The sequence below is a fragment of the Phocoena phocoena genome, chromosome X (assembly GCF_963924675.1).
Source record: "Phocoena phocoena chromosome X, mPhoPho1.1, whole genome shotgun sequence".
In the NCBI taxonomy this organism is placed as follows: domain Eukaryota; kingdom Metazoa; phylum Chordata; class Mammalia; order Artiodactyla; family Phocoenidae; genus Phocoena; species Phocoena phocoena.
The window spans coordinates 99,916,104-99,934,946 of record NC_089240.1 but is presented as its reverse complement, the minus strand read 5'-3'; the positions used below and the strand labels follow the sequence as shown (position 1 = coordinate 99,934,946).

General features: G+C 39.1%; 1 protein-coding gene across 1 annotated transcript in view; it reads right to left on the bottom strand.

Moving 5' to 3' along the window:
- Positions 1–18,843, bottom strand: part of DOCK11 (dedicator of cytokinesis 11) — a 197,898-nt gene that overhangs the window by 14,764 nt on the left and 164,291 nt on the right. Inside the window, exons 45-48 of the mRNA XM_065901242.1 lie at positions 12,795–12,901; positions 4,967–5,089; positions 1,482–1,595; positions 807–953 (exon numbers count right to left, since the gene is read on the bottom strand). Coding sequence (XP_065757314.1) covers positions 807–953; positions 1,482–1,595; positions 4,967–5,089; positions 12,795–12,901 — 491 coding nt within the window. The remainder of the gene's footprint in view (positions 1–806; positions 954–1,481; positions 1,596–4,966; positions 5,090–12,794; positions 12,902–18,843) is intronic.

The window sequence follows — 18,843 nt, the reverse complement described above, 5'->3', positions numbered from 1 at the left end:
GCCTGTTAGCTATTGAGTGCTTTGCATAGCACCATGCACATCATAGTCACGCAGTAAATATTTCTGGGGTCTACAGATCCTGCACTGTATAGGTCCTTCCTACCTGAAAAGTCAGCTCTCATCCTGTACATACCCACGGTAACTAAGGACAGTCAGGCATTCTTATTGTGGCTTCGCGCGATTCTGTCTATAGGGAACTATGCATTTCTAGGAAAGAGCCTCTCTTGCTGGAACCTTTCTCATCCTTGCCTTGGCAGGGCTAGTGGGATGGATAATCTTTAGATCAAGGCCCAAGGCATCTCTCCTAAACCTACATCGCTGCGAATGTAACTAGTGAACTAAGGATATCTTAAGAGTAAAATGTGTGTCCTAAGATGATTTTAATCATAAAGTATGAAATTGACAATCATGATGCCCAACAGCATTCACAATAATAGCTAACCTTTATTGAGCGTGCCAGCTTCTATTATTATTAGTGAATGCTTTTTTACATACCAGGAACTCTAAGCACTTTCCATATATTAACTCATTTAATCCGTACAACAACTCCATGAGGAAGGCACTATTATTAACTTCATTTTACTAATGAGAACAATGAGGCACAGAGAGGTTAAGTAACTTCCCCATGGTCACACAGCTAGCAAGTGGCAGAGAATGGAGATTTGAATCCTTCTTTCTGATTCCAAAGCCCCTGTCCTTTCTTTCACGATCTGGAAAGGCTCTATTTCCCATGCCTCTCCTCCACTAGCTAAAAAGGGAAAAAGTCAGAAGCAACGTACCACACCTGGAACCAATAAATATGTTACCTTGTCTGAATCCTGAATTATTTTGACATTCTCTGTACCAAATTTTTCACCATAAAGTTTAACAAGTCTCAGGGAAATCTCCGAGAGGCCGGTGAGCTTTGGCTCTTTATAGATGTACTCCTTCCCATCCTCTTCTTCAAAAAAAGACTATTATAAAGTTAAACATATGACAATTTATAAATAATATGAGCAAACAAAGCACTTAGAGAAAAATCTACTAAATAATTAGCAATAATGTATTTGAAATAGATTTTACATAATAGTACTAAAAGTCACATGCATATATTTTAACTGAAATAAATGAGAATTTTCAAACTCACAGTCATGTGAGCATATTATTGGCCTGAAGATTTCCACACTCGATTTTTTCATCGCCTGCATACTTACCTGATTTTTATTGCAAATCTTTCAGTGCTAGATATTAAGTATACATTTAAGAAACTTAACAAAAAATGAAACTGGAGGAAACATTCAAATTTTATATGTTGTTCTCTGACCTAGTGGATTTAGATATGGGAACCAAAGTGAACTTTACACTTACAAACGAGGCTTCCTGCTGTTGTGGCAGGTGCTCTATCTAGACAGAATCCTAGAACCAATAACTGCTGCTACAGTAATCATTCAAAGGTGAATGTTTAAAAAGGAAAACAACTTTATGAACTAAAGTATACTTACTTGGCCATAAAAGGCAACTCTGAAGAAAGTGCCTAAAAGTCTTTTCTTTGTGTGCATAACCTCCAAAATTTTTGTGTAAGCTCCATGAAGAGTTCTATAAACTTGAGTAAGTTTCTGAAAAATGAGAATAAACGAAACAGCTTTGTCTTTTGGTTAGTTAGTAAATGTCTAAGATAAATGCACAGAAAAAAAAAAGCAACACTAATTCCTTTGCAAAACGGTTTTGGTGGGGTCATTCACACTCCCCTCCCCCATGGTCATTATTAGACAAAACTCCTTAACAACTTTAGGTCATAGGGTAGAGCTTAAAATGGTCAAATAACACTGTATTTCTAAGTAGCATGTTTCATTTCATTCATATCTCAATGGTAGTGTATAATTTAAAAATACTGTGCTACTGACTACTTTTTTCTTATGTCTGAATTATTTTAACTGAAAGATAAGCAAAATGCTTTGCTTGAGCTCTTAGGTGGAGAGATGAGAATAAACAATCCATGCGAACAATTTTGGAGAAGAAAATAAAATGCAGACAGAAAAATAATAGTATAAGCCTGAGTGTGGACTCCTTTTATACAAGTTCACGGACATTTTCAAAGAATATATTCTTCTACACATCCAGAAAAAGGGAGCACGCTGTGCTAAGAACATTATCAAGAATGTGAAAAGACAACCTACAGAACAGGAGAAAATATTTGTAAACCACAGATAAGTTTTCATATCCGGAAAATATAAAGAACTCCCACAATTCAACAACAAAAAGACAAAAACCTAATTTACAAGTGAGCAAAGGACTTGAATAGACATTTCTCCAAAGAATATATATAAACGGCCAACAAGGACATGAAAAGATGTTCAAAATCACTGGTCATTAGGAAATACAAATCAAAACCACGATGTGACCCCACTTCACAGCCACTAGGATGGCTGTAATAAGAAACCAAAAATAAGTGTTGATCAGGATGTGGAATGTGTACCCTGCTGGTGGGAGTGTAAAAGGGAAAACAGAAGTTACTCAATAACTTTTGGTTACTCAAAAGTTATAAACGGAGTTACCCTATGACCCAGCAATTCCCCTCTTAGGTATATATCCAAGATAAATGAAAACACACCCAGGGCTTCCCTGGTGGCGTAGTGGTTAAGGATCCACCTGCCAATGCAGAGGACACAGGTTCGTGCCCTGGTCCGGGAAGATCCCACACGCCGCGGAGCAACTAAGCCCCTGCGTCACAACTACTGAGCCTGTGCTCTAGAGCCCGCGAGCCACAACTACTGAAGCCCGCAGGCATGGAGCCCACGTTCCACAACAAGAGAAGCCACCGCAGTGAGTAGCCCGCGCACCGCAACAAAGAGTAGCCCCCGCTCGCCGCAACTAGAGAAAGCCCGTGTGCAGCAACAAAGACCCAACGCAGCCAAAAAATAAATAAATTAAATAAATAAATTTAGATATAAAAAAAGAAAACATACCCATACAGAAACTTATACATAACTGTTTACAACAGCACTATTCATAATAGCCAAAATATGGAAACAACCCAAATGGATAAACAAATTGTGGTATATCCATACCATGAAATATCATTCAGCCATAAAAAGGAATGAAGTTCTGAAACATGCTACAACCTGGATGAATCTCTAAATATTATGCTAAGTGAAAGAAGCCAGAAACAAAAGGTCACATGTTGTATTAATTTTTTTTTATGACGCATTCAGAATAGGCAAATCCATAGACAGAAGGCAGGTTAGTGGTTTCCAGAGGGTGGGGCACAGGGTGGAGAGTGATTACTAAAGGATATGGAGTCTTTTTCTGCTGTGATAAAAATGTTTTGAAACTAGAGAGGTGGTGAGAGCGTAACGTTAAGAACGCACTAAATGCCACTGAATCGCACACTAGAATATGGTCAATTGTATGTTAGTGAATTTCACTTCAGTAAAAAAAGGGGAGCACAGAAGCAGACATTCTTTGTCTAACATTCTTCCTATATTATTTTCTGCAGTTGAGCTCAATTTGAGGGAAGTTTTCCTTACCTTTATGGCTGCCACCTCTGACACTTTTCAGCCCATCCCATAAAGATACGCTGAAAAATTACTTCATCTCATGCAGAACACTAAGGGATCTATACAGACCCTTGTACCCCTACAAGGGAATAGGAGTAGTTCCCCTATAGAACATGTTGCTTCCTTTAACGTGTAGGGAAGATCTATCTTTCTTTTTTCCCTATTAGTCAATTGAGTAGCAAAATGTTCCCTGGGTTTCTAATAACCTGATCTTCAACCTAAGAGTAAGAGAGTGGGTATTTTGAAACGTTTACAAAGGTTCTTAGGATGTAATGCTTTGAAAGAAAGCTCAATGCCAATTCTTGTCTTGTCTCATAGGCTATTCTTTGTCATCTGTACGACTTAGATTTAATTATTTAACTCTTGCTTTTTAATATAATCACTTGAACTCCGCTATGATTTTTCAGGCATGCCCCCATACACACCAAAAGCACGGCAAAGAGAGAAAGACCCAGAACCTAGGAAGAAAAGGTGAGTTTGATCGGAGCCAGTTTGGAACAGAGATTAGAACACTACACAGATGATATTAAATGTATGTTTTCACTCCTGGAAACTTCTTCAACAATGAAAGACTACTTGCTATATTTAAGGATAAACTGCTTTGCTTTAAAAAAAAAATGGCTTGAATCCTAAATCATCCCTTCCCAGCACAGTAAGGGTATAAAATTATGATGTGGACTTAGAGACTTGAATATAAAAAATTTCTGGGCTTCCCTGGTGGCGCAGTGGTTGAGAGTCCGCCTGCCGATGCAGGGGACGCGGGTTCGTGCCCCGGTCCGGGAAGATCCCGCATGCCACGGAGCAGCTGGGCCCGTGAGCCATGGCCGCTGAGCCTGCACGTCTGGAGCCTGTGCTCCGCAACGGGAGAGGCCACAACAGTGAGAGGCCCGCGTACCGCAAAAAAAAAAAAAAAAAAAAAAAATTCCTGTTCAGTGCTGGTGGCAACAGCTGCTCATTATACTACTATTCTTTATTAACTACCCTTTATCAACAGCTTTATCTGGCAGACTAAATTGGAAAAACTCCTCACAATAGGGTTATTACTATTACTATTATCTCCCCTACTGTCATCTGCCAGCACCTTTAGTCTCACCGTCAAATTGCAAAGAATAGAATCATGCCTATCACTCTTCCTGGGCTACGTGGAAATCCAACAGCTTTTTTTAGTGACGGTTTAGTGAAGACGACATTGATTGTTTTCTGCCACGAGTGGAGGAGGAGAGATTGCTAGATAAAAATGTTTTGCGAACCACTGGTATAATGTAAATTTCAATTTATATCAAGTGTCTGGTCCTTAATTTCATTTGGAAAATTTATGTGAATATGAGGTAGGATTGTAATTTTAGGGCCTCCTAGCATTTTTTAAGGATAGTAACTTAAGACCAAAATAAAACATACAGGCCAATGATGCAAATGTTTAAATTACCTACCTCGAATTCTCGACGTTTCTCATAAATTGGAATGATCAACTTGGAAATTTCAGAAATTACTTCATAACGTTCTGCTTTCCATAAGCCATCCACACATTGTTCTAGCAGCTCCAGCAAAACTTCCTGCATTGAGAGAAAAATGCAGTCAGGAATCTGAGAGAGTTTTAGAGCTCTGGGCAAATATATTTTGGACCATTTCACGTTAGTAGAGAACAGAATGTACTAAACTTAATGAAATGCACAGAAGGAGTATAGTTGTGTGACTATATTTTTCTAAATCACATACTTGAAGTATTTGAAATTGAAACCATTCTTAAAAGTATGAAATTAATATTGACAATAGTAAACTACTATTTACTTTATCACATAATGAAGATGTTAACTGTACTTACAAATGGTAACGCATTGAGAAGAAGTATTTTTAAAAGGGGATACATTGTTCCAAACTGAGGATGTTTAAATGTCTCACAGTCTATAAATGTCCACTAAGTCTATAAATGCCCATTATTTTTCCTATATATTGAAATTATATTTAAACACAATTAGTAGAGTCTTAAGATAATTTGGCAATTTTCAAGCTGTTGCATCAGTGACAAAGGTGTTTATTAAAATGATGTGATTTTGGTCAACAGTGCTTCCTTCCTCACTGTTGGTTCTAAAATGAGTGGGAATGACAGTATAATACCACCTCAAGATAGAGATCTCTGACCTTGCTATAATAACAGCCGCTATAAAACAACCATCATGTCATGTTCTCAACAATAAAAAGATGAAGCCAATTACTCATGCTATCCGTAAGTCTCAACAGTTTGTTTCTATCTTAAAGAGATGAACTTCAGACCTATAAAACTGACTGCTAAAACGGCTCTTCCTGTATGTCCTCTAGACAATTTTGAATTCCTCTTCTTCCTAAACTAGCTCTTTCAACTTGTGTTTCCTACCTAGCCAGGGGTCACACCCTATAAACTCTTAGCTAGAAAACTAAGGGCAGTTTTGACTTTACCCTTTGTTATGGGTTGAACTGTGCCCCTCAAAAAGATAAGTTGAAGCCCTAACTCCCAGTACCTCAGAATGTGACCTTATTTGGAAATAGGGTCATTGCAGATATGATTAGTGGAGGTGAAGTCATACTGGAGTAGGGTGAGCCCTTACTCCAATATGACAGAGATATGCAGGGAGAACACCATGTGACTACAGAGGCAGAGACTGGAGTAACGGAGCCACGAGCCAGGGAACGCCAAAGATCGACAGCTACCGCCAGAAGCTAGGAAGAGGCAAGGAAGGCTTCTACCCAGAGTCTCAGAGGGAACATGGCCCTGCTGACACCTTGATTTCAGACTTCTGGCCTCTAGAACTGTGAGACAGTAAAATTCTGTTGTTTTAAACCATCCAGTTTCTGTACCTTGTTATGGCAACCCTAGGAAACTAATACACTCTCTTTCTTTACTTATCCTCTAATCAGTCCATCACCAAGTTCTGCCAGTTTTACTTCCTAAGTATTTCTCAAATCTGACCCTTCTTCTCCATTTCTGCTCTCATTGCTAAGGTTCAAGACCTCATTATTGTTTTCTAACTGATCTTCCAGCCTTGGCACTTTCAAATCTGTCCTCCACAAATCTGCCAAAGGGTTCTGATTAAAATGCAAACCAGACCACATCCTTCTTCCCTTCTTAAAATCTCATGACGGCTCCCATCATTCGCAGAACTAAGGACAAGCTCTTTCATTTGGCACACAAGCCTTGCAGTGATCTGGCTGATACTTTTATAATATCATCATGCAACACGCTCAGCCTGGTACTTGATGCTTAAACAACGATGAGCTACTGGTAGTTCCTCTGAAGCACCATGGTGTTGCCTTAACTTTGTGCCTTTGTCCATTCTGTACCCTCTTGTCCTTTTATCCCTTTCACTTAGTTAACCCTTTAAGAAAGCTTAGGTATCACCTCTGCCAGGATTCTTCTCCTGATTAACAAAGAGTAACAAGACACAAGACACCTTTTTCTCTTACTCTGATAACTCATTGGGTGGACATTTAGCACTATACTTGTCTGTTATCTATGTATCTGACTTTCCAAATAGGCTGTGACTCTTCAAGAGTAGGGACAATGTATTATATTGGTTTCTTCAGTCACTGGTATGGCGGCAGTACATAGTAGATGTTCATTAAATGCTGCTACTTGAAAAAATAATCTATATATTAACATTTAATAGCCAAATTAAAATTTCTATCAACAGTGGGAAGGAGGAACTTTGGGGGAGTTAAAATCTATTACAAACTAGTAACGTTTGCCCCAGGGATGTAAAGTTGGTTTACAATTAGGAATAAATCCAGTGTAAACAGAATGAACCATGTAAACGGAACAAAAGAGAAAAATGTGATCTCAAGCAATAGATGCAGAAAAAGCATTTGAAAAAACTCAACACCCCTTCATGATGTTAGAAAAGAATCCCCAGGAAACAGGGAATAGAAGAGACCTTTCTCAATCTGATAAAGAGCATCTACTAAAACCCAAAAACCTATAGGCTGAACACTCTTCTCCTAAATTTGGGAACAAGTCAAGAATGTCAGCTCTTACCACTTCTATTCAACATTATGCTGAAGGTCCTAGCCAGTGTAATAAGGCGAGACAGAGACAGAGACAGAGACAGAGACAGAGAGAGAGAGAGAGAGAGAGAGAGAGACAGAGAGAGCGCACAGAGATTTGCAAATGTAAAACTGTCTTTCTGTGCAGATGACATGATTGTGTATGTAGAAAACCCTAAGGAATATACAAACTACTAAAACTAATAAGCAGATTTAGCAAGGTTACAGATTATAAGATCAACACACAAAATCACTGTATTTCTATATACTAGCAACAACAAATTGAAAACTAAGATTAAAAAATCAAGCAATACTATTTCCAGTAGCATCAGAACATCCGTTATCTAACAATATATACCCAGGAAAAGACTTCGACCCTGAAAAGTCGCAAAATATTGCTGGGAGAAAGTAAAGACAACCTAAATAAGACCTGACTGAAAGACTCAGTATTGTTAAGCTCTCCATTCTCCATATAGTGATATATAAATGTCACAAAATCTCTACAAAGCTTCCAGCAGGCTATTTTGAGGAAATAGAAAAAATGATTCGAAATTCTGCATGGAAATTCAAAGGATACAGAAGAGCCAAAATGACTTTGAAAAAGAATACAGTTGGAGGGCTAACACTACCCGATTCCAAGACTTATAAAGTTATAGTAATCAAGACAGTGTGATATTGGTTATCAAGATGGACAAATAGATCAGTGGGACAAAACAGAGTCTAGAAATAGACCACAGACATATAAAGAACTGAAATTTGACTAAGGCGCCAAAGCAATTCAGTGGGGGTAAAAGTTTTATTTTTCCCCAAATGGTGTGGACTGTGTAAAATAACTGTTTAGAAAAAAATGAACCTTGGGACTTCCCTGGTGGCTCAGTGGTTAAGAATCCGCCAGCCAACGCAGGGGACACGGGTTCGATCCCTGGTCCGGGAAGATCCCACATGCCGCGGGGCAATGAAGCCCATGTGCCACCACTACCGAGGCTGCGCTCTAGAGCCCGCGTGCCACAACTACTGAGCCCGTGTGCCACAACTACTGAAGCCCACGTGCCTAGAGCCCATGCTCTGCAACAAGAGAAGCCACCGCAGTGAGAAGCCTGCACACTCCAACGAAGAGTAGGCCCCGCTCGCTACAACCTAGAGAAAGCCCGCACGCAGCAACAAAGACCCAACACAGCCAAAAATAAATTAATTAATTTAAGAAAAAAAGAAAAAAAATGAACCTTGACCTCTATCTCATTCCATGCTCAAAAATGAATTCTAGATAGACTATCAGCCTAAACATAAAACTCAGAAACAAAGTTTATAGAAGAAAATATAAGGCGGTATCTTCAGTCTTGAGGTAAGCAAAGATTTCTCAGACCAAACACACAACACAAAAACAAACGATCAAAAAAACGGTAAATTGAACTTCATCAAAACCAAAACTTTCTGCTCAATAAAAGACTCAATTAAGAAAATAAATAAACAAAGACTGGTAAATAAATCTGCAGCGAATATATTTGACAATGGACTTATATCCAGAATATAGAAAGAACTCCCCTAAGTCAACAAGAAAAATAATGCAATTTCTAAAAATGGGCAAAAGACTTGAACAAACATTCCACAAAAGAAGATATGTGAAAGACAAAGGAGCACATAAAAAGAGCTCAACACCATTAGTCATTAGGGAAATACAAGTGAAAAACACAGCGAGGTACCAATTCATGTCTAACAGAATGGTAAAAATATAAAAAAAGATTAGCAACATCAAATGCTGGTGAGGAAGTGAAGCAGCTGAAACTCTCATTCATTGCTGGTAGGAATATAAAATGGTCCAACCACTTTGAAAAACTGGCGATTTTTTATGAAGTTAAATATATAACTTCCCCAGGATCCAGCAGTTTCACTCCTAGGTATTTACCTAAGAAAAATGAAAGCATTATGTCCACAAAAGGTCATAGATAAGAATGCTTAAAGCAGCCTTATATTCATAACAATCCCAAACTGGAAACAATCTAAAATCCATCAGCAGGAGAATGGATTTAAAAATCTTACATTGATATAATGGAATATTTAGCAATGAAAAAGAACTTCTGATATACTCAGCAATATGGGTGTATCTCAAAAACATTACGTTAAGCAGAAGCAGGCAGATACAGAAGGGTACATACTGAATGATTCCATTTTATGACACCAAAATATCGCAAAACTAATCTATAATGATAGAAATCAGAGAGTGGGGGTGGGGAGACTAACTGGAAATGGGCACAATGGAACTTTCTGGGGGAATGGACACGTTCTCTTTCTTGTTTCTGGTGGTAATTTATATGGGTGTGTACAACTGTGGAAATTCATCAAGCTGTCCACTTAAGATGTGTGAATTTTACTGTATGCTAATGATATCTTTAAAAACGATTGCAAATCAGAAGTCAGAAATGCAGTTTTCAAAACCAACTAAATTATTATTGGTTTAACTAACCTATTTAAATAAGGCACTAAATGAACAACAATTTGTATTTTTCATTTCAATAAAACTTGTAAATCGGTGGCAGTTATTTTCCATCGGCTAGAGCACGAGGAAGAAGCCCTATTACATAAACTGAAACATAAAATGGCACTACGGAGAACATGATTCTATCTGTATACCTCAAATGAAAAGCATGTATAAATTATTACTGTAGAACACAAGAGTTCCAACAAATGTGTTTACATAAAAAACTGATTACAGATCTTGACTACTAAGAAATATGACCGCTCTCCTTGAGAGTATAAAAAAGGGTCAGGCGCAAGGCCATTTTTATGACTAAGTTGAAGCTGCTGTTTGGAAAAAAGGATGTAACTTCAGTTGTGTTAAAACATTTATCTCCCACAAACTCCCGTGACTCTTTCTGCTGCTAGCCCGCACAAACTGGGGGTCTTAGATGAAAATCACTGAAGTCTAACTAAAAACCCAAAAAGTGAATTAACTTACCCAAGGCTTCACAGTCAAGCAATGAACTGGGATTAAAATTCAAGTATCTCGATTCTCTGTTATGATTAATTAATTCCGCAAGGATGTTCTAAGTATCTACTCTTCTAGGTTCTGGAGGTAAAAGGAAACCTTACTATCAAGTTGGTCAGTGATAAAGTCTGACATTTATGTAGCACCTAATGACTTATAAAGAGCCTTCACATTTGTTGTGAGGTGACCAGGAATAGTATTATCACCTTTATTTTATTGATGAGGAGAGAGACCCATATAGAAGTAGTAGGTAAAGCTTCTAGGCATATATCATTTTAGCTAAACGAACTAGAGCTACGTCGAGATTGCTTATATTTTTTAAAACACAGGACTTCCCTGGTGGCGCAGTGGTTAAGAATCCGCCTGCCAATGCAGGGGACACGGGTTCGAGCCCTGGTCCGGGAAGATCCCACATAACGCCGAGCAACTAAGCCCGTGCGCCACAACTACTGAGCCTGCGCTCTAGAGCCCGCGAGCCACGACTACTGAAGCTCGCACGCCTAGAGCCCGTGCTCTGCAACAAGAGAAGCCGCTGCAATGAGAAGCCTGCACGCTCCAAGGAAGAGTAGCCCCCACTTGCCGCAACTAGAGAAACCCCACACGCAGCAATGAAGACCCAAAGCAGCCAAAAATAAATAAATAAATAAAATTTAAAAATTCAATGAAAATATTTTAAAAAACAACTCATAAAGTATAAAACATGTCTCTGCCACTTTAACCTGGCTGCTTCTTATGTTTCTTAATACAATGTTAAAAAAAATTTATTTCTGTGGGGTTGCAACCCCTTAAATCTCTCCACTTTTGTTGTTTCCTTCTTTCTTTGGTCTTCACATTCCTTAATTGTAAACATCAATGTGCTTCAGTCCTTGGTTCTCTGGTCTTCGCTTGCTGTATTATCTCCCATCATCAGTGTGCTTTGGTTCTCACACAGCTACGACTTCCAGATGTGGCTCTCCAACCCTGATCTCTCTCTTTAGGTTCAGTTCTGAATTTCTAACGGCCTGATGTTATCTCCATTTCAATAACCTTCTACTCCAAATTCAACACCCATCAAAAACTGGTTTCATCATCTTCCCTGCAAAATCATCCATCCATCATTTTTCTATAATATCCAAACCTGAAATCTCAGCACTACCTTTGACTCTTCTCCCCCAGCCAGCAAGTCTTCCTCTTTTCTTCACAGTGTTTCCTGAACCTGTCACTACCTGGGTTTAGACCTGGCTGCTTCACATCTGGACTCTTAGGGCAGCCCGCCCTCCAGACTCTGCCTCCAGCCCCTATCCATCTACCTCTAATACATTTCCCACATAACCGCCAAATTAACCTTTCCTCTTCCTTGCTTTCATCTTGTCATTATCCTGCTCAAAAACCTCTGACAGCAATTTAACGTTCTAATCAATGAAGTCCAGACATTCAAAGTTTCCCAAAACCTGACCTCAACTACTACTCTTCTCTATGTGAGCCCAACGGCTTAGCCAAGATGATCCATTCACTGTGCCCCCAAACATACCTTATACTTTCCCACCTCTTAACTTTTGTCCCCGTTATCCTCCCTCTGCTAAAATGCCTTCAGGGTGTCTTCACGCTTCAAACCTCTCTCTAATCCTAACTGTCCTCTGTTCTACCTCAGCTCAAAGGCATCTCTCACCTTCAACTCTGCATGGAACATACTGTCTGTATTATTCAAATGGCACTGTCTTGCTTTTCTCCACTTCGAGCAGGTGTATTATCTCTCTAGGTAGACGTAAGGTCAGGGATCAGCCATATCTAATTATTTTATAGCTTCTATATCACCAAGTCCAAAGCCTTGCTCATAAGTCAGTGCTCAACAAATATCTGTTGAGTGATGGACAACCGAAGCTGTTTGCTACCCATATGAAGCTTGGAGCAGAAATTTTCCGTCTTGAAAATGCTTGTAAGCATCCTCTCCTTAGCTGTTACATCGTTAGCTATATTTTTTATGGAGATTTCTCCAAAGTATGTTGACGGTGATCCGGTTACTGGGAAGGTGATCTGAGGAAGATATATGGTACATTTCTAAAACCAGACATTAAGGACAGTTCCAGAGATAGGGCTCCACATTCCACACAGGGACATCTCTTCCCTGGGCAGTTTTCATGCTTCCAGTTCATCAACCCTTCGTTACCTTCCAAATTAAGTTAGCTGTAATAATTTTTTTTTAGCTGTAATAATTTTGTAATGTAAATAAATTTTAAGAAGTTAAATTTATATAACTGGCAATGCAGGCCTTGGAGTCTTACTTCACTATAATGGACGTCCATCATTCCAGCATCTTCTTTCATTGCTCCTTCTTCATCTATATTGGGAGTAATTTTCTTGAAGGCTGAACATCCATTAGGGAATAACTCTGTGTGAATAAAAACCGGTGAAGTAAATTTATTTTTAAAAAGTGTTTTGTAAATAACAGATAGCCTTACAGGGATTAGTTACCCTAAAAATAAACACATATTTTTGTAAGGATCAAAGTCATACGTGCAATTTTCAGTTATAAAAAAAGAATTTTACAAATTATTTCTACCTACTATACATCCTACCAGTCTTTTTACCAAATGGTGAGCTCAAGTTACTTACAAATAAGTTTCGTTCTCTCACTATGCATCATCTTCAATGGCTACTATAGTAAATGTTTTCCTAATGTGATCTAAAAATTGTTATTAACACTTTGATCCTGTGTACGTGTATGGTCTGTCACCTAAACAAAGAGAGCATGTACTTTTCAGGTAAACATCGAATGAGCTTTTGTAGTCATCTCTAGTTCCTCACTTCACTGGAGAATTGGAAAAGTGGGTTGTTAGCCTAGCCTAGGACTTGTAAAGAGAGGCAAGAAATAAAACAGATGCCAGGGATGAAGCATCCTTAGAGAAACAGGATGGGGCGCTGGAAGAACCAGAGCTTTTGGAGTCAGACAGACCCAGCTCTATCATTAATTGTGTGATTTCAGACATGTTTATCTCTCTAGGACTGTAAAAAGTTCCATCACCTGTAAAATAGAAACAGCAGCTACCTTATAAGAATTCAGTGAAATGTAAAGTGTTTAGAACAGAACCTAACATATAACAAGTGTGCAATGAATTATTATTACCAAACAAAGCTACCAATAAATAAACTAGCTTTCTCAAGATACAATAATTGCTAGCAGCTCGTATAGTAAGTGACTGCAGCTGGACCCTGGGGAGTAGGAAGTGAGCTCAAGCTGAGAACAGCTGCTGTAGGATTGTGGACCAAATTGTTACTGTCAAGCAAGAGTATGGGTATAGAAGGCCACGTGGTTGCCCTGCAGACTCTGGACATAGGAACGTGTCCAAACACTCCTGCTCTGGCTGCGTTTACCCCTAAGGGGGCTGTCATTTTATAGTTAAGGAAATCTTGGCTTCCTTATAACCGAATCTGCTAGGCAGTGGAAAACGGCTGGTCACAAAGGGGACAGCTTTTGCAATCTATTGTTCTACAACCTCTCTAATAGTGATGCTCAGAAATGATGACCTACTCACGACTAAATATTTGGTAAGTTTCCTGGTGTTAGAGGTTGGGGAAGGAAGAAGGAAGGTTTAAGAAAGCCGAACCTCACATTGAGGAGATTTCTCAGCATTCTGATGGAAAAAAGGGTCACGTATCATGGCTTGGATTTTGCCAACTCTTCTTCTTGTCTAAGTGAATGCTAACTAGACATACATCTTCTGGTAAGACGCTTGATAGAAAATGAGTTATCAAGTCAGCATCACACTTCTATGAGAGAGAGAGATGGGATTCTGGTAAGGGAAGAAGGGGTTATTCTGAAGCACTTTTTCAAAAATGGAGAAACCCATAGGGAGTAGTCAGTGGATTTCTGTTAGAGAAAAAGGAGAGGCAGAAATGAAAATAAGATCTACTTTGACCCAATGGACTTTAGGGCCATTTTTGTTCAAAGAAATTAGGTAATAAAAGGCACCGAAGATAGAGCATGGCATGTTTCATTTCTGAGGATAAGCATGCCTAAAATGGTCTGTTATATCGACTGCTAGGGGAATTCTATTCAAAGGGCTGGATCACAACACGATAAGGAGAATGTAAATCAGCTCATCACTTCCTTCTTCAACAGTCTTTCTATAAAAAAACAAATTCAGCTGAACTAACCATCATGCTCAGTGCCGTAAGTTGATTTACATTTGGGTTAATATTCCTTATCTTGTCGTGGACCAGTAAGAAACCGTTCTCAGACTGGCAGTTGCGTCCATGGGACACTCTGAGTAGCAGTGCACTAGGAGAACTTTTTGAAACTCAGGAGAAAATGTCCCACTTGATTACCTCTATGAAGTCAAGAGCTAGGCAGTTAAGGAAGAGGGCCCCAAAACTTGACTGCAGAGATAGTGTGGTCCTTAACAAAGAAAAGGGTCAATCCCTGAAGGCTTCAGGCAGCTAGGTCCACGACTGGGGGAAAAATCCTGTCTACGCTGAGGATATTATTACTTTAAGTGATTCCCAAATCTAGGGTTTCTCTAGTAGGCCGTGATTTAGGGGAGGACAAAAAGGGGCACACTCCTATTTCTGAGATCAGATGAGACTAAAGCATCTTGGGAAAGAGTCTTCCAGTATGTACCTTAAGTAGAAGGAGGGTAAATTATGGTTCTTTTGGACTTCATTGTGTGTATCATCTGGTGTAAAGACTACTATTATGGATTTTCAGCGTCAGAGTCCACTATTCTTGCTAAGTGTATTACCTTGAGTCCTATGCCTGATGACGTTATCTCTAGCTAGAAAAGCCTATATATCCCCTTGTTTGCTTAAGTTATCAACACCCACCAAACTATCCAACACCCACCAAACTATCCAATGATAAGAGGACTCTTTTGTTTGTTAGGGTCTTTAAAATGCTCAGGGAAAATTCTGATTCCCTTTAGTCTTGTTTAGTTTAGTCTTGTTTCAGATGAAACAAGTTGCTGAATCTAGGCCAGTGTATATGTCCCAACAGAGGGAGGCACGCGTGTGAGGGCTCTCCCGTAGCTCTCTGTAGCATTCTATAACATGGTCTTGGAGGCTCTGCTTTGAATCTTTCTGGTATGTGACCTGGATTCCTGATTTTGCCCTTCATAGCTGTAGCTTCTGTATTCCTGATTGCTGTCCAAGGGAAAGCAAGATGCAAACTGTCCAAGTAGAGACCACTACACCTTGAGAACAAATTGTCCCATGAAAAAAGCAGGGAGGAGTTTCGACGATGGGAAAGCAGTTCAACCCTTGATAAAATAAGACTGCTGGTCAGAAGAGGGATAGGAGGTAAAAGCGGAGGGCAAAAAGGGAAAAGGCTGTGATTGGGAAGGAAGTGGGTAAAGAAAAAGCTTTGCAGAACTTAAGCTATCAGAACCTGGGTATAAAGACTTGGCGAAGGGAACATTATCCTATAAGGCATGAAAAGAACTGACTCTATGGGAAATGAAATTCCTTTTCCCGGGGTGCTGGAGGAGCTCTACAGGCCTGAAGCTTTGCTGAACCTCGGACGCTATGTGGTGGTGTAAGAATGCAGACTTGATTCTTGTCTTCCCTGGGGGAAAACAGTTGTGCACTCTCTCAGGAAGAGAAGAGGAAGAGGTACCTAAGTCTAGGCTCCAGAGAATGAGATCTAGAACATTTTGAGGTTTTCAGACAAAATAAAAATAAGGAAATTTAGATCTGTTTCTTATTACATATTTTTGGGAGTGGGAGTAACTAACACCTAGTATCACCACTTAAGAGATAACTTAGGGAAAGGGAAGAGAATGATGACCCTTAAGATCTCTGGTACAGAGAGCAGGAACTCTGGCTGCCTGAAAGACGTCTGAGGGTGGCGGTGGGACAGGGAGAACTGCACACCTCCTCCCCCTTTCCCTTTCGGTTCAGGGCCTGAAAAATGAAAACAAGGATCTAGAAATGGGCCCTCACTGGTGTTCTGTGGTCACCTCTGGAGGCCAGGGGCCCATTTCCTTGCTCGCTTAGGCAACCACCCAATGAGACAAACTATTTTTTTCTTCTTAAAAACTCTAAACAGGAAATCATGTGTCTCCAATGCATCAGCTGTAGCATTTCATTCCATCCTGATGAAAAAAAAAGCTTTATAATGACTTCAAGAGAAATGGCATAGGACTTTGAGAAAACAGAAAAACTCTGGCAACCGATACATCAAAGATTTTGTCTTCATTATCAAGGACACTTGATAGAAAACACAGGGTTCTACAACTGCTCAATTATTTTTGTTAAATAAGTGTGTCTTAAGTATAAATAAAACTTTTTTTTTCAGTCCTGCACTCAAACGTACTTTTATTTACTCTGTGAATATCCAGGTCTTATCTAGATCATGGATTTCTCAGACTGAATGACAGGTTAACAGATTAAGTTTTTAACTTCTGTTTTAACATCAGTGGTCTACCTGGGTATAACTATCATAGCTGAATCAGCTAATTAGCAAAACCAGGTGTTTTCGATCATTGGCATGATTGAAGCTAAGGGGGGAAATCCTGAGGATTTTACTACTGCCACCATTTTAGAATACGATTTTCTAGTTTGAGTAGAATTTTCCAGGCTTAAAAATAGATGGCACCTATAAATAAATATGTAAACCTCTCCTATATTTAACATTATTATTATTTTTTTTTTTTTTTTTGCGGTACGCGGGCCTCTCACTGTTGTGGGCTCTCCCGTTGCGGAGCACAGGCTCCGGACGCGCAGGCTCAGCGGCCATGGCTCACGGGCCCAGCCGCTCCGCGGCATGTGGGATCTTCCCGGACCGGGGCACGAACCCGCGTCCCCTGCATCGGCAGGCGGACTCCCAACTTCTGCGCCACCAGGGAAGCCCTTTAACATTATTTTTTGTTTAAAATGCAAAACATCATTTTTTTCCTACTCAGAGAAGGGCTCCTTGATTTCTGTGAAGGATAAATTCTAAAAAAAACCTTGAAGGTATTATGAAATAAATACTTAAATGACTAGTTAAAAGCACTGTTTCCACTTGTTGAAACATGTCACATTGTTTGATGTTCAGGCTAGCTGCCTCAAGCTAATGTCCAAAAAAACCCCACAGCAATATTTAAGTTGCTATTTTCTCCAATACTATAGTTATAATTCTAAAGCTTAAGAACTGATAATGGAGATTAATAATTCTTGATTTTTGCTTAGTTTTAAGGTCTTTGCACTTGTGAAAAAAGTTCTAAGGAAGCATTTAAATACATTTAACTATTTTCAATATATAAAGGGTTTATTCTCAGTAGACTAAAAACTCTTATTTCAGATTTCTACTACTGAAAAAGATGAGATTATATTAACCTGACATACCTGAAAGACACACCTAAAACTTTATTTAGTACCATGTTTAGGGCTCTCATATTTGTTAGTTTTTTGCAACTGCAGGTGTGCAATTTCAATATTTGTTTTTACTGCAATTTCTCAGGCATACCGGTGATGTAGGAAAAAAACCCTCAAACAAGGCCTTCTGATAATTAATCCCATTCTCCATTTTGAAACCACTATGTACTAAAAGGAGAATACCAGAGTATACCAATTTCAAAATATGGATTGTTCAAAAGAAATTCAGTATCAAACAGAAAGTGTTAAATTTAAAATATAAGTAAAATGAATCTACATTTTAGTCATGCTATCTGGGAAGAAAGATACATAGTTAACTGTAGGAATTCTGGAATTAAAAAACAAAACAAAACATGGTAGTGTTCTCAGAGCCAAAACCGCAGCGGTGTGACTCCCACAAGATGGTTTCATTCTGCCCAAACGTCACTCATTTGACTGCCTTCAAGGAAATAGCTTGGCAATTATGATAGATAGCGGGAGATTTCTTTGCAATGTCCATTGCCAATCAATTTTTAAACCTAACTCAACTGTTTTACTATTTAAGTACAACAGTCACCAATACTAATTTTGGAAAGGGAAGCTTTCGGGAAGATTCCTGAATTAGACTTGCTGGATCCTCAGCCCCTCAAGACCATGACTCCTTTTTGTGGCCCCCTTCCACCCCTGCAACCAGCCCCAGCTCTATTGAGACATAATTGATATCTCACACTGCGTTAAGTTTAAGGTGTATGTGTTGATTCGATACATGTATATATTGTGAAATGATTACCACAGTAGTGTTTATCACCACACATAATTACCATTTTGGGGGGAGTGAGAACATTTCAGATCTATACTCTTAGCAACTTTCAAGTATATACCACAGTACTGTCAACTATAATCACTATGTACATTAGATATCCAGAACTTACTCATCTTTTAAGTGGAAGTTTGTACCCTTTGACCAAAATTACCCCATTTCCGCTACCCCTGGCTACCACC